Below are 22,989 nucleotides of genomic sequence, written 5' to 3'. Positions count from 1 at the left end.
GCCAAAACACTTCTCAAGTTTGAAAATACCTAAAAGCCATGTTATTTTAATAGAGTCATTAGTTTTACAGAGTTATTCTTGATCCCTCTTTCTCCCTCACTTGCCACAGTCAGTCCTCTATAAAGTAGTGCTGATTCTATTGCCTTCACATTGCTCTAATCTGAACCTCTTTGTTCTCTTCAACCGCTGCTGTAGTTTAAGCCTGGGTTTGCAAACTAGCAACTCAAGGGCCACCTTCAGCCTACACACAAGCTGTGTTTGGCCTGTGCAAAGTTGAAAGTTTAAAAAATGTGTTGCCAACGTTTAAAAATTTGGAAGTTGTGCTTAAAAATGCAGCTCTTAGCTTCTTTCAAAAAAATCAAAATATCATAGCTAGATGTGGTGGCTCGCACCTGTAGTCCCAGCTATTCAGGAGACTGAGGAAGGAGGCCTGCTTGAGCCCAGGAGTTCCAGGCTGCAGGGAGCTATGATTGCGCCACTGCACCCCAACCTGGGCGACAGAGAGAGACCCCGTCTTTGAAAAAGAAAAAAGAGAAACCAGAACATCTGGCAACCCTACGCCCACATGTTTCTTTCAACTGGTTCGCTTCACTTCTTAAGGACGACCAGTCTCCTCTATCCAGCCTTCCACCCTTACCTCAATACAGTGCTATATCTTCCCCATCTCCTGTCCACATTGTCAAAAGTGGTTTTCTCATCGGATTCGATCAAATCACTTCTTGATTTGCATATGCTTGATTTGCTGATTGTTTTCAGGATACAATCCAAACTCCTTAACATGGCATTTCACGACCTGGTTTCCCCACACCAGAACGCCCACCCCACGCTGCTGCTCACTCCGTCCCAGCTCCGGCTGCCAGCACCTGCAGTCCCCAAACCGCGCTTCCTTCCTTCCCTCTGCCGTGCTGCTCTCTCCGCCTTCTCTTCTCGCTCCTGGCTCACCCGTACTCAGCCTTCAGAACTCTGCGCTGACATCCCTCTCCCGAGGCCCCCAGAAGCCTTTCTCCCCCGCTGCTTCACCATCCCAGAGCAACCTGTGCTCTTACTTGCGAGCGCTTCATTTAAATGCTCGAGATCTCCAAACACCAGCGGCGGACATTAGGCCAGGGCGGGCTAGGTGGGGTTAATCGTGCCGGGATTAGAGCAGCGTTATTGCCTAGTCTACATCTCGGACTGAGTTCGGTCCCCAGCGTGTAATGTGACGCGGGTAAATACGGGCCCGCCCCGGCACGGATCCCTGAGACCACCGTCCCCCGCCGCTCGCGAGCCGGCCCCGCCAGCCACCGGGTGCGCGTAGTCTACGAGCGCGGCCTGGGATTGGAGGGCGCCGCCTGCCGGAGCGGCCTGGGATTGGAGGGCGCCGCCTGCCGGAGCGGCCTGGGATTGGAGGGCGCCGCCTGGGATTGGAGGGCGCCGCCTGCGGGAGCGGCCTGGGGTTGGAGGGCGCCGCCTGGGATTGGAGGAGCGCGGTCTGCGGGAGCGGCTTGGGGTTGGAGGCCGCCGCCTGCGGGAGGGGCCTGGGAGTGGAGGGCGCCGCCTGCGGGAGCGGCCTGGGATTGGAGGGCGCGGCCTGCGGGAGCCGCCTGGGGTTGGAGGGCGCCGCCTGCGGGAGCGGCCTGGGATTGGAGGGCGCGGCCTGCGAGCGCGGCCTGGGATTGGAGGGCGCGGCCTGCGGGAGGGGCCTGGGATTGGGGGGCGCGGCCTGCAGGAGCGGCCTGGTCTCGAAGGGCTTGCCGGGAGCTGTAGTCCCCGGAGCCGGAAGTGGGGGTGGCCGGGATAGAAGCCGCAACCCAGGCGGCTGTCTGTGCCGCCGCTGCCGCCGCCCGTGTGTAGCGCATCACCCGGAGCCCACCGGCCGTGGGTGCCTCCTCCGGCCCCAGGGGCCCCCGGGAGCCCTGAAGGGCGAAGCGGCGGGGGCGCCTCTCCTGGGCGAAGAGGCGGCCTCGCCGCCCCGGATGCGGCCGGAGGGCGCGGGAATGGAGCTCGGAGGCGGCGAGGAGCGCCTGGCTGAGGAGAGCAGGTGGGCTGGGAGCGGCCGCGGAGTCGGGGCAGCGACAGGCGCCGGAGCCCCGGGAGGCTTGGGAGGGCGCGGGGCCACGGAGAGAAGGGCCGGGCGCGACGAGTGTTGAGGACGACGGCTGCGGAGGACTTGTCTGGGGAGCCTTTCGCAGGGGGGGGGGGGGGGGGGGGGGGAAGGGACGAGGGGGGGGGGGGGGGATTTGCGGAGGGCCGGGGGAGCCGAGACTGCTGGAGGGGAGGTGGCCGCCGAGAGCGACGGCGAAGAGGCCGGAGGGGCTGCAGCGCGGTGAGGGAGGCTTCACAGGCCGGAGTCTGCGGACAGGGCCGGGCGCCACCTTGCCTGCAACTTGCCGTGGCTGCAAGTGGGGCCAACGTGAAGAGGAGGGCGCGGTAAGAAGTCCTGGGCGCGGAGGTGAAGCGTCGTGAGTGGCTGAGGAAGAAGCTGAGGCGGAGTGAGCGTGGGGAGGAAGGCGAGGAGAGCCCGGGGAGGAAGGGAGCGAGTGTCATGGCGGTGCGGTGGGGGTGGGGGCTGCCCGCGAGACCCGAAACTCCGCACTGGGTCATTGGCGAGTCGCTGTCAGAGTGGCAGGACCTCTGTGTCATTTCCTTTCGTCTTCAGACCTGTCACTTCTTCCTCACAATGCAGACTAAGCAAGTTCACGTGTATTTCTATGGAGCCGTTGTCAGAGAGTTCATGTCTTCTAGAAATTGGGGGATAGAAAATAGGAAAACTACTGTGGACCGGGTGCGGTGCCTCACACCTGGGATTCCAGCACTTTGGGGGAGACCGCGGCGGGTCGCTTGAGTCTAGGAGTTTGAGACCAGCCTGGGCAACCTGGGGAGACCCCGTCTCCACAAAAATACAGAAATTAGCTGGGCGTAGTGGTGCTCAGCTGTGGTCCCAGCTACTCGGGAGGCTGAGGTGAGAGGATCGCCCGAGTCCAACAAGTCGAGGCTCCACTGAGCCCAGATCGCACCACCACACTCCAGCCTGGGCGACAGAGGAAGACCCTGTCTTCAGAAAACAAGAAACCGAAAAAACACCAAACTGCTTTGAGTAAATGATGAATCGGAGTCTGTAGAGATGATTTCCACATTTAGGGTTTGCTTCATTAATAACTCTGGTCTTAATCTTTTAAACAGACTGGAATGCTGACAGGCGAGAGCAGGAATGTGGCATGAGGGAGTCATACTTGACATTTATTGTTTTATTTTTTGAGAGAGGGTCTCGCCCCGTCCCCCAGGCTGGAGTGCAGTGCCGTGAACAAGGCTCACTGCAGCCTCCAACTCTTGGGCTCAAGCGATTCTGCTATCTCAGCTTCCCAAGTAGCTGGGATTATAGGTGCCAGCTACCACACCTGGCTAATTTTAAAAACTTTTTTTGTAGAGACAGGCTGCCACCATATTGCCCAGGCTGGTCTCTAACTCTTGGGCTCAAGCGATTCTCCCCCACCTCGGCCTCCCGAAGTGCTGGAATTACAGGTGTGAGCCACCAGGCCTGACCTCGCTTGACATTTAGAAACAGTTTCAGATATAATGATGGTCTCAGGAGCAGCTGGGGTCCAAAAACTAGAAGCAGAATATTTACCTCTGAGAAAATACCAACAAGGGAAGATTTATGAGACGTTCCTGAGTGAAGACTTGCTCTTTTTAAGGGTGGCTCTACTTTTATGTGCAAAGTGGCCTGTTGAACAAAACCTGGACGAACAGGACTTTGGGGCTCCCGCCTGAGATCTGAGGATGATTTGTACTAAGTGAAACTGAACATTTTACTTCCCTTTTCCATACTTCACTTTCTGTTTTGCCTATTTGTCTATTTATTCTTCTTACAGATGTCTGTGAAATGCCTCATGCGAGAGGTCCCATGTAAATTCTAAACACGTTTTAGGATTGTTTTGATTTCCCTGCACCACTTCATGTGAGGGAGGCTGGGTTATTTTTATTTTTATTTTTATTTTTTGAGACGGAGTCTCACTCTGTTGCCCAGGCTGGAGTGTAGTGGTGCGATCTCGGCTCACTGCAAGCTCCGTCTCCCAGGTTCACGCCATTCTTCTGCCTCAGCCTCCTGCATAGCTGGGACTACAGGCGCCGCCACCACGCCCGGCTAATTTTTTGTATCTTTAGTAGAGACGGGGTTTCACCGTGTTAGCCAGGATGGTCTCGATCTCCTGACCTTGTGATCCACCCTCCTCGGCCTCTCAAAGTGCTGGGATTATAGGCATGAGCCACCGCGCCCGGCCTGAGTTAGTTACTTTTTTAATGTATGTAACAAACACTATTTACCACATGCCAGGTATTGTTTTAAGGTATTAAGACATGAATACTGCATTAACTTCTTTAATCCTATGACTACTACTGTATGCAGTAGGTACTACTGTTATCACTGTGGCACAGATGAGAAAGCTGAGAAATTGACGGGTAAGTAACTTGCCAAGGTTGTACAGTAAATCCCTGGCAGAACTGGATTCAAATCTGGGCAGTTCGGCACCAGAGTCTGCGCTTTTTTTTTTCTTTTTGTCCTTTTCTTAGAGACAGGGTCTCACTATGTTACCCTAGGCTGATCTCAAACTCCTGGGCTCAAGTGATTCTCCAGCTTCGGCCTCTCAAAGTGCTGAGGTTACAGGCATGAACGACCATGCCGGCCCAAGAGTCTATACTTTTTTTTTTTTTGAGATAGAGTCTTGCTCTGTCGCCAAGGCTGGGGCGCAGTGGCACCATCCTGGTTCACTACAACCTCCGCCTCCCGGGTTCAAGCAATTCTCCTACCTCAGCCTCCCAAGTAGCTGGGATTACAGGTGCTCACCACGACGCCTAGCTAATTTTTTGTGTTTTTAGTAGAGACGGGATTTCGCCATGTTGGCCAGGCTGGTGTCGAACTGCTGACCTCAGATGATCTACCAGCCTCGGCCTTCCAAGGATTACAAGCGTGAGCCACCGTGCCTGGCCCGAGTCTGTACTTTTAATACTTACACTATGCTGCCTCTCACTGTGCTAATAGTAACAAAGGAATGCATAAGATAGTGAATCAATTTCATAGCATTCTGTGCCTGTCATCCAGGGCAGTAGGATAGCTCCTCTGCAGAATCTTTTCCCGTCTTTTACTCTTTTTATGATTGCCTCTTAACCAAAACTTCAATCAAAACTTAATTTTAGTAGTGGGGTTATCCTCACAAAGTCACTCACGTCATAGTTATAGGCGTACTGTGTTGGTGGCTGGTCAATTCAGAATGTGTTGTTTAATGAGGCTTCATGGTACTGATGGCCTCCTTAGCTTCAGATACACGGCTGGTAAATATATTCCTTGTGCCTATTAATTGAGGCTTTGTGACTGAGTTACTGCAAACATAACCTCTCTCTGGCCAATGAAACACCCAGTTCAGAAACAGTCTCCTTGATGAGATAGCATCATTTTTATTTATTCATTTATTTTAAAGATAGGGCCTCGCTGTGTCACTCAGGCTGAAGTACAATGGTACAATCATAGCTCACTGCAGGCTCAAACTCCTGGGTTCCAGTGATCTTCCCGCCTCAGCCTCCTCAGTAGCCAGGATTACAGGCATGTGCCACCACTCCCAGCTAATTTTTTTTTTCAAATTTTTTGTAGAGACGGAGTCTCACCATGTTGCCTAGGCTAGTCTCGAACTCCTGGCCTCAAGGGATCTTGCCGCCGTGGCCTCCCAGAGCACTGGGATTACAAGCATGAGCCACTGTGCCTGGCCGGTAGCGTCATTTTAAAAATGAAAGATGAAACTTTTTAGTATATTTTCTTTAAGTAGTTGATATAATGAAATGTGAATAAGCTTCAAAATCAGATAGACCTGCATCCTTGAATCCTAGTTCAAGGATTAATTTGGCTTAACTTGATCAAGTTAACCTGCCTGAGTAGGAAGAATAATGCTTTCCTGCCTGAGAAGTTTCGAAGATTCAATACAATAATGTGCATAAAGCTCCTAACTGAGAGCCTGATATGTAGGAAAAATGTCGACTCCACCCCTTGCTAGTTTTTTTTGAAATAAGGCGAGCGTCTCCCCCACAAGTGACTGTTTGCAAGGGCATCATTTGTTCTTCCTCTTTCAGTGGCTCCTCTATCTGAGTTGAACACACTGGGACCTAGAGTGCTGGCTGAGCTTCCCTCTTCCCCCTCTTCCCCCTGTAGTGTGCTTATGTGATGGGCTTCCCTGGTGTTTTCCGTCTAGCTCTCACTCCAACAAAACGCTGTGGAGCTCAGGGATGATACTTCCCTTTCCCCCCGTTTCCTAAATGCCAGTTATTTTGAGGTTGCCTGGTAAAACTACTACACTACGCCGGGCGTGGTGGCGATGCCTGTAATCCCAGCACTTCGGGAGGCCAAGGCGGGCAGATCACGAGGTCAGGAGATTGAGACCATCCTGGCTAAGGTGAAACCCCGTCTCTACTTAAAATACACAAAATTAGCCAGGCGTGGTGGCGGGCACCTGTAGGCCCAGCTACTGGGGAGGCTGAGGCAGGAGAATGGCCTGAACCCGGGAGGTGGAGCTTGCAGTGAGCTGAGATCCGGCCACTGCACTCCAGCCTGGGCGACAGAGCGAGACTCCGTCTCAAAACAAACAAACAAACAAACAAAAAAACTACTAGACTGGTAAACTGCTAAAGGAATGATCTTTCTAGCATTGCTCTGTCTCCCTAGACTGCCTTGGCCTTACAGTCTACTGCTGAGCTTGCAACTCAGGGACATGCCCTGCTCAGTATTCCTGGCACTGTGATCCAGATACAGTCAGAAATCAAGGAGTGAGATCCGTTTCAGTGTCTCTAAACTAAGCTTATTCCACTGACCAAAACCTTCCCCTCCTCTGATCTCTGTTAATAGCATTTTCCACTCACTCAACCAAGCCAGAGTGAAATTTCAGAGTGAAATTTGACATTTTCCTCTTCTCCATTTGCCATATCTAAGCAATCACCGGGGTCTAAAATTTTGTTCCTAATTTTTCTTTTGAAGCCTTCTTTTTCTCTCCATTTCCAAATAGAATGGTTTATAGTACTAAAAAATCTAGGGTGTACTGTTGCTTCAGAAATGCCCAAATATGGGTGTTCAAAGTCAAGAATTTGTCTGTGTCTCTGGGCTCTGCCTCCTGATGTGTTGTTTTCATTCTCAGGTAGACTCTTCTACAGGATTATCGTAGCAACTCCAAGCTTAGCAATACCAGCAACAAGAAAGATGCAGTCCCAGTAGCTCCAGCAAAGCAAAAATCCCAGGGCTGACTCTTTTTGGACTGACTTACGTTTCCGTTCTTGTGGTCAGGGTATGGGCTATTCTGCTTAGTCAGGCCTAAGTTGTGTGCCCAACCCTGGATCCTAGAGCAGGGTGAGCTCTTGGAACCTCATGGACCGAGTAAGTGGTAGAGAGGTGGTTCCTCAGCGGAAAATCAGGGTTCTCTTACCAAAATAAAGGGACAAATTCTGGGCAGATATAGTTTATTCACTGTAGACCCATATAATCTCTCCTTGGGGATTATACCTCAGTAGCTTCTTAACTAATCTTCCAACTTGAATTTAGTCCTGATTCCAGATAGCCCCACCCTGCTACTACTTTAATTTTTCAGAAACAAAATTACTGTAATATTTTACTCAGAGATGTTCAGTGATTGGCTGGGCTTGGTGGCTCATGCCTGTCATCCCAGCACTTTGGGAGACCGAGGTGGGTGGGTCATCCGAGGTCAGGAGCTGGAGACCAGCCTGGTCAACATGGCAAAATGCTGTCTCTACTAAAAATACAAAAAATTAGCCAGGTGTGGTTGTGCATGCCTGTAATCCCAGCTACTGGGGAGGCTGAGGCAGGAGAATCGCTTGAACCCGGGAGGCAGAGCTTGCAGTGAGCCGAGCTGGTGCCACTGCACTCCAGCCTGGGTGACGGAGTGAGACTGTCTCAAAAAACAGAACAAAACAAAAGCAATGTTCAGTGGTTTTCCCATTGAAAATAGAACATTTTCTATGTCAAAACTCCTCACCCTGGTATTGAATCTTTTTTTTTTGAGACGGAGTCTTGCTCTGTCGCCCAGGCTGGAGTGCAGTGGCACCACCTCGGCTCACTGCAAGCTCCGCCTCCCAGGTTCATTCTCCTGACCCCGTGATCGCCCGCCTCAGCCTCCCAAAGTGCTGGGATTACAGGCGTGAGCCACGGTGCCTGGCCTGAATCTTTATGTTAGTACTTAATGAAGTTTCCAATTACAAAATCATGGCACACTCACCCACTCTCACATCTTTCTCGCCGTTCTCATTCTTGCTTTTCTACCCTCACTGCAATACCTCCCTCTTTGCCTGAAGAGCTCCTAGTCGCCCCTTAAATGACGCTTCTTTAGAAGGCATCCCGCTCTATTAGAGCACATCTCACGTCTCCCTTCACAGCATGGCTCTCTAAGTGCCCATTCCCCTATTACATCCTGAGTTCTCTGACAGATGGGACTCATAACCCCTCTTTAACCACCAGTGCCTAGCCCAGTGCCTGACACGTAGCTGGTGTTCAGTGAATATTTATCTGAGGAATGAAAACATTAAGAGTGTGGCCATCCCTCTTCAGTTGGGCAGATGCCAGTGGAACTGTTGTGATTGGAAGTGCCACTTTCTTCCCATTTCTCCTCTTCATTTTCACTTTTTCACATTTTTTAATTTCCTGTTTTCTTTTTTTCGCGTCTCCCTTTGATTATGCTGGGGTTAACAGTTTATATAGAACTGGTAGCAAAGCAGGATGATCACGTGATTTTAAAGCAAACTAGCAATTGCTCGTTCGATTTTTAGTACAAGAATTACAGGAACATACCCTTGAAGCTTTTGGGGAAACTGCTATTGTCAGAACCCAGGAGGGGAAGGGCGTTTCAGCTGACTGCCAGGACTCTAAGCCTGAAGCTTTTCTCAGTATTCCTCTCCCCACAGCTGTTTCGGTTTTTTAAAGGGTTCTCACATTGTTGCCCAGGCTAGACTTGAACTTTTGAGGTCAGGTAATCCTCCTGCTTCAGCCTCCTAAGGAGCTTCAGCCTCCTAAGGAGCTGGGACTACAGGTGTGTGCCATTGTGCCCATCTTGCCCTTTAGCTTTAAATCATCTGCCTGAAACTGAAGAGACGGAAACACTCTTTCCTTCTGTGCCACTACTATGAAAGTGGTGTTGTGTGCCTGCTTTACCTTGTTTGTAAAGCATTCTGCTGCCTAGACAGTACTAAGATGAGCCTGGTGAAGTCATAAGATTGTCTTTCTTATATGGCTCATGAAATCAGCCTTATGGTGCTGCAGTAAAACCTTTAAAGTTTCTTCCATTCCGTCAAGCAGATAAAAGTCATATCCAGTATTTGAGGAAGCCCTTCCTAGCTTTCCTACTTCAGTGAGAGGACCAGCATCAGCAGGGCCCTGCAATCGTGCTAACCCACAGACTTCGCCTTGGTTTAAATGCAGTGGAGATACTCTTTGGACGTGGGACACTGTGACCAAACTTAATTATGTTGCAGACTGTCCAATCCTATGGAATTTTTGGCAGAATTTTCTTTCTAAGCAGAATGGGTAAGAAGACTTTATTCTAGGTACCCTTCTTGATGTTGTTGGATTTATTGGATTTATGCAATGGAAGTTCACAGAGGGAAAATGACAGAGAAAAGAGAATATTATTCTGTGCTGCATGATAGTGCCTCCCCTAGATGGTCAGTTACACCCTCCTCTGTGAAGCAATTCTTGTCTCCATTGTATACTGAGGGAATTGAAGCTTCAAGAGTTTAAATGGCTTGGTCAAGAATGTGGATCTAGACCAGGTGAGGTGGCTCACGCCTGTAATCCCAGCACTTTGAGAGGCTAAGGTGGGCAGATCACTTGAGCTCAGGAGTTCGAGACCAGCCTGGCCAATATGGTGAAACCCCATCTCTACTAAAAATACAAACATTAGCTGGGCGTGGTGTCAGGCACCTGTAATTTCAGCTACTTGGGAGGCTGAGGCAGGAGAATTGTTTGAACCCGGGAGGCGGAGGTTGCAGTGAGCTGAGATCGCCAACACTGCCCTCCAGCCTGGGCGACAGAGCAAAACTCAGTTTCAAAAAAAAAAAAAAAAAAAAAGAATGTGCATCTAGTTTGTGAGCAGCCAAGATTCAAATTCAAATTCAGTTTGAATGACTGTGATGTCTATTTTCTTTCTACTGGGTGACATTTTCCTCCTGCTTCTTATTAAAATACAAAAGATCTGTAATCCCAGCACTTTGGGAGGCTGAGGTGAGTGGATCATGAGGTCAGGAGTTCAAGACCAGCCTGACCAACATGGTGAAACCCTGTCTCTACTAAAGAATACAAAAATTAGCTGGGCGTGGTGGCGGGTGCCTGAAATCCCAGCTACTCAGGAGGCTGAGGCAGGAGAATTGCTTGAACCCAGGAGGCGGAGGTTGCAGTGAGCCGAGATCACGCCACTGCACTCCAGCCTGGGTGACAGAGTGAGACTCTGTCTCAAAAATAAAACAGTCTGGGCACGATGGCTCACGCCTGTAATCCCAGCACTTTGGGAGGCCGAGGTAGGCAGATCACGAGGTCAGGAGATCGAGACCATCCTGGCTAACACGGTGAAACCCCGTCTCTACTAAAAATACAAAAAATTAGCCAGGTGTGGTGGCGGCACCTGTAGTCCCAGCCACTCGGGAGGCTGAGGCAGGGGAATGGCAGGAACCCAGGAGGCGGAGCTTGCAGGGGGCCAAGATCGTACCACTGCACTCCAGCCTGGGCGACAGAGCGAGACTCCATCTCAAAAAAAAAAAAAAAAAAAAATGTATATGTGTATATATATATATAAAATAAAATACAAAAGAAATAGAAGATACATAGTCCCTTTCCTTCAGGAAACAAGCTATATAATATTAAATAACGGTCTTAAAATATTTTTAGAAGGAATGGTATAGTGACATCATATGCTTTTGGAGTGCTAATAAAAGAGCTATAGTGGGTCAGATTATTTAGAACGTTTTGAGAGAAAGTTGAATCAGAGCTGGACCTGAATCCCTGAATGGGGTGCGAAGAGGCGTTCCAGGTGGAGAGCTCTGCGTGAGTAAGGTCGTGGCAGTAGGAGCGAGGTCGGCACGTTTGTAATAGCGTGTGCTAAGGTGCCTGTACCTAACCTGAGGAGTACCGAGCAGCAAAGTTGGTATTTAGATTGGGGCCGATGATGGAGAATTCTTCACCTTCATGCTAAGGAATTTGTTGGTGGTTCGGTTTCTGACATAAGGGATTTTTCATCCTTATGTTAAATCTACTGATTGTTGAAATTCGATACATTTGATGTTACTCATTTGATAAATGGGTGTCAAGTTACAAAGCACACCTACAGGTATTAAGATTCTCCTTTGGCCGGGTGCAGTGACTCACGTCTGTAATCCTAGCACTTTAGGAGGCCGAGCCAGATGATTGCTTGAGCCCAAGAGTTTGAGACCAGTCTCAGCAACATAGTAAGACTCCCATCTCTACAAAAAAAAAGAAAGATTCTCCTGTCAGCCGTGAAATGTGTGGGACATTCTCTCAGGTGCCCCAGAGCTGAGAGACTATATGAGAGAGTCAAGTATGTTTTTCCTATAAGCATGTTCTTTATTTAAAGCATATTATTTATATAAAAAGCATATTCAACTACATAGCCTGCAAGTTAAATACTAGATAATTAAAAACAAAATATATAGCCAGATAAGAAGAAAAATTAAACACAAATGTGATAGGGTCCCGCTACCTCAGTGTTACCAATAATTATTTCACTTAATTATATTTTTTTCTACCTGAAGGAAGAACACATCACTTCTTTCCAGGAAGTAATTTCTGGCATTCAAAGTCCCAGGGACGCTTGCCTGACCACAGTGTTTCAACGTAGAAGCCCTTGATACTTGAGTATTTAAAAAAATCCTCTATGGGGCTTTCCAGCTTCTTGTTTGTTCAGATTATTGATCCTTTTTTTTTTGTGGGGAGGGATTTTTTAGGTTTTTTTTAATCGAGACAGGATTTTGCCATGTTGCCCAGGCTGGTCTCGAACTCCTGAGCTCAAGCAGTCCACCTGCCTTAGCTTCCCAAAGTGCTGGGATTACAGGCATAAGCTACCACACCCAGTCTACTGATCCTTTATTAATTGCTCATCTCAGGAAAGGCCTAAACAATTCCCCTCTCCTCTACAATTCCCCCATATTACCAAAGGTAACCCCTATTAACATATTATTTCTTTTCATATTTTTATGTTGAGATCATAAATCTGATTTTACATTCTGCTTTTTATACCTTAATATGCTATAATTAGCTTTAGAAACTTTTTGGTCAAAAGTTTTCATTCTTTCATGCTATTCCATCACGTGTGTATCACACCTTTCTTCCTCCACTTCGGGGATCAAATCATTACCTGGCTTGGGACAACCTGACTTTCAGCTGTGATCCATGGGCCTGTCCCAGATAAAGAGCTCACTGTGGAAGGGGCATGTCAGTAAGCTGAAGCTGTTTCCTTTACCACTAAAAAGAGTATTTGGGGATTGAAGATAGGCCAATGTATATTTCTTACCTTGAATCTCACGTTGCAATTGCATAGTACTTTCACTTATTTACTATTTATCATGTATTTCATATATATCATATAGAAGATATGCACATATCATATATTTTTAGTGATTATGTTTTAGTTATGTATTAGTTATATAGTGTAATACTTTACAGAGTTTTGTACCTTTTTATTTTAATCTTGAGTGTTACTTATTATAACATGGTAAGCTTAAGACTGAGTTGGCATTTAGGAAAACTGTTTTTCCCTACATATACTTACTTGAGTCACTTAAGCGATTTCTATTCCTCTTTCAAGGAGGAATGTGGTCAAGATCCTCCCAGAAGAAGGTAGTTGGGATTTTATTCTGAGATTGGCTTTATTGTGAGTTGATGAAAATGATTTACGTAGAGATGGCTTATGCTCTCCCTTGCCACTAGGCCTGGTTCCACCCAGGCATAGGGTGAGAGGGTTAGAAAGATGTGCATTTCATTTATGGTGATTAAAGGAGAACATTCTGTATACTTGTGGAAGTGGCTCTCTACCAAGAGCTGCTTTGAACCAGTTCAATTCCAAGGTCTTGATTCTGTTCATATAAAGATTACATGTGAATACAGGGTGATACCATTCAAATAACGATTACCAAGCAGTAATAGGAAAAACTGACCTTACTTGCTGAAAACATGGTTAAAGAATAGGGAAATGATATATATATAGAGAGAGAGAGAGAGAAGGAGAGAGAGAGACGGAGTTTCACTCTTGTTGCCCAGGCTAGAGTGTAATGGCATGATCTCGGCTCACCACAACCTCTGCCTCCCAAGTTCAAGCAATTCTCCTGCCTCAGCCTCCCGAGTAGCTGGGATTACAGGCATATGCCACCACGCCTGGCTAATTTTTGTATTTTTTTAGTAGAGAACGGGGTTTCTCCACGTTGGTCAGATTGGTCTCAAACTCCCAACCTCAGGTGATCCGCCCGCCTCAGCCCCGTAAAGTGCTGGGATTACAGGCGTGAGCCACTGCGCCTGACCTGGAAAGGATATTTTATTTCTCCATTGTGATCTGTTTACTTGCATCTAAGATTCAGGCATAATGGTTTAATCAAACCATTGTGTATGAGCTTCAGTTGAATTTAGTATTTCAACTCCCTGATATTGATAATTATGTTGTTGGGTAAATGATCCTAAAAAGATGAAGACACTAAATAGATAGGCAATATAAAAATATGTAAAAATGGGACTTCAAAAATTCCAGATTTGGGGAGGAATGGAGTTAAAGTATAGGTTTTGTTTGTTTCTTTTCCTATCTTTATGATCAAACTTAAGTTGCTGTCAGTTTAAAATAACTTTTTATGGGCCTGGAATGGTGGCTCACACCTGTAATCCCAGCACTTTGGGAACCTGAGGTGGGCAGATCACTTGAGGTCAAGAGTTTGAGACTGGCCTGGCCAACATAGTGAAACCCCATCTCTACCAAAAATACAAATATTAGCTGGGTGCAGTGGCAGGGGCCTGTAACTCTAATTCCAACAACTCAGGAGGCTGAGGCATGAGAATTGGGTGAACCTGGGAGGTGAAGGTTGCAGTGAGCCGAGATTATGCTGCTGTAGTCCAGCCTGGGTGAGAGTGAGACTATGTCTCAAGAATAAAAAAATTAAAAATAAATAAAATAACTTTTTATAACTACAAAATGTGTTTTGTAAGCCTCATGCTGACTAAAAGCAAAAACCTATGACACACCAAAATTGAAAAGCAAGGACTCAAAGCACACTGCTAGAGAAAATCAACTGCCACAACGGAAGTAATGAAAAGAAAGAAACTGTAAAAAACTAGAAAACAAGTAACAGACCTGACTTATTGATAATTACCTTAAATGTAAATGGGTTAAATTCTCCAAATGAAAGATAGTGACCCAGTGAATTTTTTAAAAAACCATCCAAATAAGACCCAACCATATGCTGCTTCCAAGAATCTCACTTCACATGTGAGGACATACATAGACTCGACGGGAAGGGATGGAAAAAGGTACTCTATGCAAATGGAAACCAAAAGAGAGCAGGAGTAGCTTTACTTATATCAGAGAAAATAGACTTTAAATCCAAAGCTGTAAAAAGAGTCAATGTCATTGTATAATGATGAAGGGTCAATTCAACAAAAGGATATAACAGTTTGTGTGTGTGTGTGTGTGTGTGTATTTATGTATGTGTATGTGTGTATGTGTATGTATGTGTGTGTATATCTGTGCATATGTATGTGTGTGTATGTGTCTGTGTGTGTATGTGTGTATCTGTGTGTGTGTGTGTGTGTGTATGCATGCACCCAACATGGGAGCTCTTTATTTTGTTTTGTTTTGTTTTGTTTTGTTTTGAGACGGAGTCTCACGCTGTCGCCCAGGCTGGAGTGCAGTGGCGCGATCTCGGCTCACTGCAAGCTCCGTCTCCCGGGTTCACGCCATTCTCCTGCCTCAGCCTCCTGAGTAGCTGGGACTACAGGCGCCCGCCACCGCGCCCAGCTAATTTTTTGTATTTTTAGTAGAGACGGGGTTTCACCGTAGTCTCGATCTCCTGACCTTGTGATCCGCCCGCCGAGGGAGCTCTTTAATATATAAAGTGAGTATTAATAGACCTAGATGGGGAGAGAAACTGATACAGTAACAGTCGAGAACTCTGATACCCACTTTCAGCAATGGACAGATCATGCAGTCAGAAAATCAACAAAGAAACAGCAGCATTAAACTGTATCCTATAATGGACTTAACAGAGACATCTGCAGAACGTTCTGCTCGGTAACTGCAGGATACACATTCTCCTGAGCAGCACATGGAACCATCTCCAGGATACATGGCGTCATATGGTAGGCCACAAAACAGGTCTCAACAAATTTTTAAAAATTGAAATCATATCAAGTATTTATTTATTTATTTATCTGAGATGGAGTCTCACTCTGTCGCCCAGGCTGGAGTGCAGTGGTGCAGTCCCAGCTCCACCTCCACCTCCCGGGTTCAAGCAGTTGTCCTGCCTCAGCTTCCTGTGTAGCTGGGATTACACACACACACCACCACACCTGGCTAATTTTTTTGTATTTTTAGTAGAGATGGGGTTTCACCATGTTGACCAGGCTGGTGTTGAACTCCTGACCTCAAGTGATCCGCCCACCTCGGCCTCCCAAAGTGCTGGGATTACAGGCGTGAGCCACTGCACCCAGCCATTCAAGTATCTTTTGTGACTACAATGCAATGCAACTAGAAATCAATAAGAAGAACAACTTAGGAAACTATACAAATACTTGGAAATTACACAACATACTCCTGAACAACCAGTTGGTCAATGAAGAATTAAGAAGGAATTAGAAAATTTATTGAGACAAATGACAATGGGAACACAGCCTACCAAAACAGTGGGATACTGCAAAAGTAGTACTAAGAGGGAAGTTAATAGCAATTAACATCTACATCAAAAAAGTAGAAAGATCTCAACCTAACGTTGCACCTCAAGAAACTAGAAAACCAGGACAAACAAAACCCAGAATTAGTAGAAGGAAAGAAATAATAAAGATCAGAGCAGAAATAAATGAAATAGAGACTGAAAAAAAAAAACAATATAAAAGGTTAACAAAAGAGTTGTTTTTTTCAAAAGATAAAATTAACAAACCTTTAGCTAGACCAAGGGGGGAAAAAGACTCAAAATAAATAAAATCAGAGACAAAAAGGAGACATTGCAAGTGACAGCACAGAAATACAAAGAATCACTAGAGGCTGTTATGAGCAACTCTGTGCCAAGAAATTGGAAAACCTAGAAGAAGTAAAGAAATTTCTGGACACATACAGCTTACTGATACTCAATCATGAAGAAATAGAAAACCTGGACAGACCAATAATGAGTAATGAGATTGAATCAGTAATAACTCTCCCGTGAAAGAGAAGCCCAGGGCCTGATGTCGTCACTGCTAAATTCTACCACACCTTTAAGGAAGAACTAATACCAGTTCTTCCCAAATTATTCCACAAAATTGAAGGAAAGAATTCCTCCATACTTATTCTACAAGGCCAACATTATCCTGATACCAAAGCTAGAGAGGGACACGAGAGAAAAAACTGCAGGCTAGTACCTCCAATGAGTATAGATGCAGAAATCCTTCACAAAATACTAGCAAACCAAATCTAATCGCTCCACATTAAAAAAAAAAAAAATCAGAAGCTAGCCAGTGTCGGTGAGGACGGGGAGGAAAGGGAATCCTTATACGCTGCTGGTGGGAATGCAAGTTAGTACAGGCATTATGCGATGCAGTCCAGAGGTTCCCATCACGTGACACAGTTCGGAGGTTCCCATCATGCAACGCAGTTCGGAGGTTCCTCAAAAAGTTAAAAATAGAACTACCATGTGATCGGGCCATCCTGATACTGAGTATATATCCAGAGGAAATGCCATCAGTGTATCAAAGCAGTATCTGCACTCCTCTATTTATTGCAGTGCTATTCATGATAGCCAAGATATGGAATCAACTTAAATGTCCATCAACAGCTGGGCACAGTGGCTCATGCCTGTAATTCCAGTACTTTGGGAGGCCGAAGTGCACAGACCTCGTGAGGCCAGGAGTCTGAGACTAGTCTGGCCATCATGGCGAAACCCCATCTAACTAAAAATACAAAAATTATCCAGACATGGTGACCTGCGCCTGTCGTCCCAGCTACATGGGAGGCTGAGGCAGGAGAATCGCTTGAACCTGGGAGGCAGAGGTTGCAGTAAGCCAAGATCATGACACTGCACTCCAGCCTGGGCGACAGAGAGTGAGACTCTGTCTTAAAAAAATGTCCATCAACAGAGTAAAGGCTGAAGATAACGGTATGTGTATACGCTGTGGAATACAATTCAGCCTTAATTCTTTCAGTTTTGGCAACATGGGTGAACCTGGAAGATGTTACAGTAAGTGCAATAAGCCAGGCACAGAAAGACAGCTGTCACATGCTAAAACTCGTCTAATCTAAAAAGTTGTTCTCCTGGAAGTAGAGAGTGGAATAGTGGTTGCCAGAGGATGAGGAGGGTAGGAGGGAGAAAGGGATGGAGAGAGATTGGTCAACAGGTCCAAGGTGACAGGTAGGAGGACATTCTGGTGCTCTGTTGCACAGGAAGGCGGGAGAAGGGGATGGAGAGAGATTGGTCAACAGGTCCAAGGTGACAGGTAGGAGAAGAGTACGTTCTGGTGTTCTGTTGCACAGTAAGACGACAAGGGTTAACAGTGTATGGTGTATTTCAGAACAGCTGGAAGAGAGGTTTTTGCATGTTCTCATCACAGGGAAATGATAACTATTTAAGATGATGGGGCCGGGCGCGGTGGTTCAAGCCTGTAATCCCAGCACTTTGGGAGGCTGAGACGGGCAGATCACGAGGTCAGGAGATCGAGACCATCCTGGCTAACCCGGTGAAACCCCGTCTCTACTAAAAAATACAAAAAACTAGCCGGGCGGTAGTCCCAGCTACTCGGGAGGCTAAGGCAGGAGAATAGCGTAAACCCGGGAGGCGGAGCTTGCAGTGAGCTGAGATCCGGCCACTGCACTCCAGCCTGGGTGACAGAGCGAGACTCCGTCTCAAAAAAAAAAAAAAAAAAAAGATGATGGATATGCTAATTTGTTGCGATCAATGCACAATGTATCCATTGTATACTATAAATATGTACAATTATGTATCAATCAAAAATTTTTTAAAAGGTGACACTAAATACAGTAGCTATGTAAATCAAATTTTTACAAAAGTTTTCTTCTACAGGAGAAGATACCAAATATAGATTGTTTGGTATATCTTAGAATAAAAGCCACATTCTTTTGTAGCTTTGGCACCTCAGGGACACTTTATTGTGAGGAAGGGAAATTCTTCAGCTTTGTTCGGAGGAAATTATAGGTAGATCTGAGCGCTCAAAGTTTCTAAGATGTCAGTGCTGTTTGTATAATTTTGGAATCAAAGCCCTAGGATGATAGAGTATTTAATGTTTGCTTTTGGATTTATCATGATGTTCTTTTCTTTTTTTTGAGACAGAGTCTCACGCGTGTTGCCCAGGCTGGAGTGCAATGGCGCGATCTCAGCTCACTGCAACCTCCGCTTCCCAGGTCCAAGCGATTCTCCTGTCTCAGTCCCCCGCATAGCTGGGATTACAGGCATGTGCCACCACACCCGGCTAATTTTTGTATTTTTTGGTAGAGATGGGGTTTTGCCATGTTGGCCAGGCTGGTTTCGAACTCCTGACCTCGTGATCCACCCACCTCAGCCTCCCAAATTGCTGGGATTACAGGCATGAGCCGCTGCGCCCAGCCTCATGATGTCCTTTAACAGTTAACCTTGTAAGATCAGTACAGAATGAATCAGAACACAGGTATGCAGAGTCACTTCATGAGTCAGACTGATTCTCAGGCCCGTGAGACCGGATTGTAACCTGTTGGCACATGTGAAGACTGTCACTAAGAAATCAGAGGCTAGTTAGCTCTGAGGAAGAGGCATAGGATATGCAGAGTCACTGAGCAAAAGTTGGCAGTCGATTGGCCTCTGCAATGGCCGTTTCTTACGGTATAACCATAAATGACATTTTAGTGACCGCCTTAGTACTACAGTTTCTGTCCTTCACGATGCTGTAGTTAGCGCTTGGAAATATAGGAAATAAGAAGTCGTTTCTGGCCTTTTTTGTTTGGCAGAAGATGTCTGGTGGATGCCTTCATCTTTTTGTATATTGTGCAGGTACTGTCGTTGTTAAGAAATGGATCTTAGGCTGAGTGCGGTGGATCACATCTGTAATCCCAGCTCTTTGGGAGGCTGAAGTGGGAGGATCCCTTGAGACCAGGAGTTAGAGACCACCCTGGGCAACATAGTGAGACCCCATCTCTACAAAAAATTTAAAAATCTTCAGGCTGTGTTGTTGCACATCTGTAGTTCCCAGCTACTTGGGAGGTTGAGGTGGGAGGATCACCCGAACCTGGGAGGTTGAGGCTGCAGTGAGCTGTGATCGTGCCACCGCACTTCAGCCTGGGCGATGGAGTAAGTGTCTCAAAAAATAAAAATGGATGTGAATGGGTTATACGCCTGTAAAGTTAGAGTTATATGCTACTTACTTGAGGATTGTGTGAGATAGTAGATAAAAATCCCCTTACAAAGCATAACATACCATTTGAATGTGAGGGTTTTTGCTTTTTGCTTTTTGTCTTTATAATTAGTATCGTTCACAACTTTGATTCTCTCAGAGTTGAGTGTTACGCCCAAATGAAAATTAATAGGGAGAGGATGTCAGGATGTGGGGCGGGGGCTCCTCGGCTGAGGCTGTCTTTGATATGATCCAGATCAGGCACAACAAAGGTAACTAACCATTGGTAACTGATGCCCTTGCAGGAGGGAACACTGGCAGTTGCTGGGTCATTTGAAGACTACGGTGGAGGGTTTGGTATCAGCCAACAGCCCCAACGTCTGGTCTAAGTATGGTGGCTTGGAGCGGCTCTGCAGGGACATGCAGAGCATCCTCTATCACGGGCTTATCCGTGACCAGGTACGCAGAACTCCTGGGTTTGCCAGATGGGCCGACTCACTTGTTGAAAAAAAAAAGTCACATTGGCAGGGAGGAGATGGAGGCTACTAGTCTGTGAACTCCTGAGGCAGCTGTGACAATATGTTTTTTTAATATACAGAACGTTTCACATCGTGTCTTATGGGCCATAGATGTTAATGGAACGAATCAATCACTGGGTAGGACAGCAAATCAGCAGCAAGAGATAAGGTCAACTTAAAAGTTTCCTATTGTTGCTGTAACAAGTAACTACAAACTTAATGGCTTAACACAACACGGATTTCTCATCTTACAGTTCTTGAGATTAAAGTCCGAAATGAGTTTCACGGGGCTGAAACCAAGGTGTCTGCAGGGCCGCACGCCCTCCGGATGCTCCGCGGAGAATCCATTTCCTTGCCTTTTCCAGCTTCTCTAGGTTTCCTGCATTCTTTGGCTCTTGACCACTTTCTCCATCTTCAGAGCCAACAGCACTTTCAGATCTCTCTGCCCCTTCGTTTGTTTGTTTGTTTGTGTTTTGAGACAGGGTCTCGCTCTGTCACCCAGCCTGGAGTGCAGTGATGCAATCATGACTCGCTGCAGCCTCGACCTCCCAGGTTCAAGCAGTCCTCCCACCTCAGCCTCCCAAGTAGCTAGGGCTACAGGCACCCGCCACCACACCCGGCTATTTTTTGTATTTTTTGTAGAGACAGGATTTCACCATGTTGCCCAGGCCGGTATTGAATTCCTGGTCTCAAGTGGTCCTGCCTTAGCCTCCCAAAGTGCTGGGATTACAGACCTGAGCCACCGTGCCCAGCCCTCTCTGCTTTCACATCCCTTTCTCTCCTTATGGACCATTCCTCCCTCCCTCCTCTCCTTATGACCATGCCTCCCTCCCTCCTCTCCTTATGGACCGTTCCTCCCTCCCCTCCTCTCCCTTATGGACCGTTCCTCCCTCCCTCTGCTCCTTATGGACCGTTCCTCCCTCCCTCCTCTCATATGGACCCGTTCCTCCCTCCCTCCTGTCCTTATGGACCGTTCCTCCCTCCCTCTGCTCCTTATGGACCATTCCTCCCTCCCTCCTCTCCACCTGTCCATTCCTCCACCTGGTCCATTCCTCCCTCCTTATGGCCATTCCCTCCCTCCCTCCATTCCATGGTTCCTCCACTATGGGCCATTCCTCCCCTCCTGTCCATTCCTCCCCTCCCTCCCGTTCCTCCCTCCCTCCCGTCCACCTGTTCCTCCCCCTCCCTCCCGTCCACCCATGGGCATTCCCTCCCTCTCACTGGGCATTCCTCCCTCACCCTCCATTCCTCCCTCCACTGCTGGGCCATTCCCTCCTGGGCCATTCCTCCCTCCCTCCACTGTTCCTCCCTCCCTGTCCTCCCATGGACTTCCTCCCCCTCCCTGTCTTAGACGTTCCCTCCCTCCTCTCCTTATGGACCGTTCCTCCCTCCCTCCTCTCCTTATGGACCGTTCCTCCCTCCCTCCTCTCCTTATGGACCGTTCCTCCCTCCCTCCTCTCCTTATGGACCGTTCCTCCCTCCCTCCTCTCCTTATGACCATTCCTCCCTCCCTCCTAAAAGGACTCTTACAGTGACATTGGGCCCACATAGATCATCCAGTATAATCGCCCCATCTCAAAATCCTTAATTTAATTACACCTGCAAAGTCCCTTTTGTCATGAAAGTAACATTCCCAGGCTCCAGGAATTAGGACGTAGCCGTCTTGGAGGAGCAGTCTTAGCCCATCACAGCCAGGAAGCTTTTTCTTCTGAATCTTAGTTTGGTTTTAAAACCATGCTGTTTTTTCGGACGTGGGTAGGGTAAAGAAAGAAAAACAGCCAAGGCAAAAACATGTTGACTTATTTCTGACTTTCATGCATGAAATGTTTCTACAGAACGAGAAGGTGGCCAGCCACAGTGGCTCACGCCACCTGTAATCCCAGCACTTTGGGAGATCGAGTCGGGCAGATCACTTGAGATCAGTTTAAGACCAGCCTGGCCAACGTGGTGAAACTCTGTGTCTACTAAAATTACAAAAATTAGCTGGGTGTGGTGGCTCGTGCCTGTAATCCCAGCTGCTCAGGTGGCCGAGGCAGGAGAATCGCTTGAACCCGGGAGGTGGAGGCTGCAGTGAGCTGAGATCGCACCCCTGCACTTCAGCCTGGGCAACAGAGTGAGACCCTGTCTCAAAAAAAAAAAAAAAGAAAAAGAGAGGACGAGAAGGTGGAACTCCACGTGCTCGGTTACATTAAACGTACTTTCCTACGGGAATCCTTTTGCCCGGAAGCCCGTGTGTTCCAGTGATAATTAATTGCTTAGGCTTGATAAGATTGGTGTGATTAGAACCAACATCTCTTTCCTGAAACAAAATAATCAGTTCTTCCTGTGATTCTTTTTGAATTAGAATTTTCATCGTGTTCCCGAAATTTAGACTTTGTTATTACTATCTACTCCAAGTTAATAATAGGAAGAAAGAATTAATGTGCTTTCTTGTTGTGGGATAGTGAGACTTTATCCTCAGAATATCTGCAAAAGACTAGCAGCACGAAGGCGACTGGGAAAGAAGAGTCAGTAGTGACCTCACGTGACTGCAGCACGAAGGCGACTGGGAAAGAAGAGTCAGTAGTGACCTCACGTGACTGCAGCACGAAGGCGACTGGGAAAGAAGAGTCAGTAGTGAACTCACGTGACTGCAGCATAAAGGCGACTGGGAAAAGAAGAGTCAGTAGTGAACTCACGTGACTGCAGCACGAAGGCGACTAGGGAAAGAAGAGTCAGTAGTGAACTCACGTGACTGCAGCACGAAAGCGACTAGGGAAAGAAGAGTCAGTAGTGAACTCACGTGACTGCAGCACGAAAGCGACTAGGAAAAGAAGAGTCAGTAGTGAACTCACGTGACTGCAGCACGAAGGCAACTAGGGAAAAGAAGAGTCAGTAGTGAACTCACGTGACTGCAGC

General features: G+C 47.1%; 1 protein-coding gene across 1 annotated transcript in view; it reads left to right on the top strand.

Annotated features, from left to right (window-relative positions):
* Nucleotides 1–1,750: 1,750 nt before the first annotated feature.
* The window catches only part of RUBCN (rubicon autophagy regulator), a 58,520-nt gene continuing 37,281 nt past the window's right edge, over nucleotides 1,751–22,989 (top strand). The window contains 2 exon segments of the mRNA XM_031663968.1: nucleotides 1,751–2,020; nucleotides 19,879–20,032. Of these exon segments, the coding sequence (XP_031519828.1) occupies nucleotides 1,956–2,020; nucleotides 19,879–20,032 (219 nt within the window). The 5' untranslated portion in view covers nucleotides 1,751–1,955.

The sequence above is a fragment of the Papio anubis genome, chromosome 2, assembly GCF_008728515.1.
Source record: "Papio anubis isolate 15944 chromosome 2, Panubis1.0, whole genome shotgun sequence".
Taxonomy (NCBI): Eukaryota; Metazoa; Chordata; class Mammalia; order Primates; family Cercopithecidae; genus Papio; species Papio anubis.
This window is presented reverse-complemented; position numbering and strand designations above follow the sequence as displayed.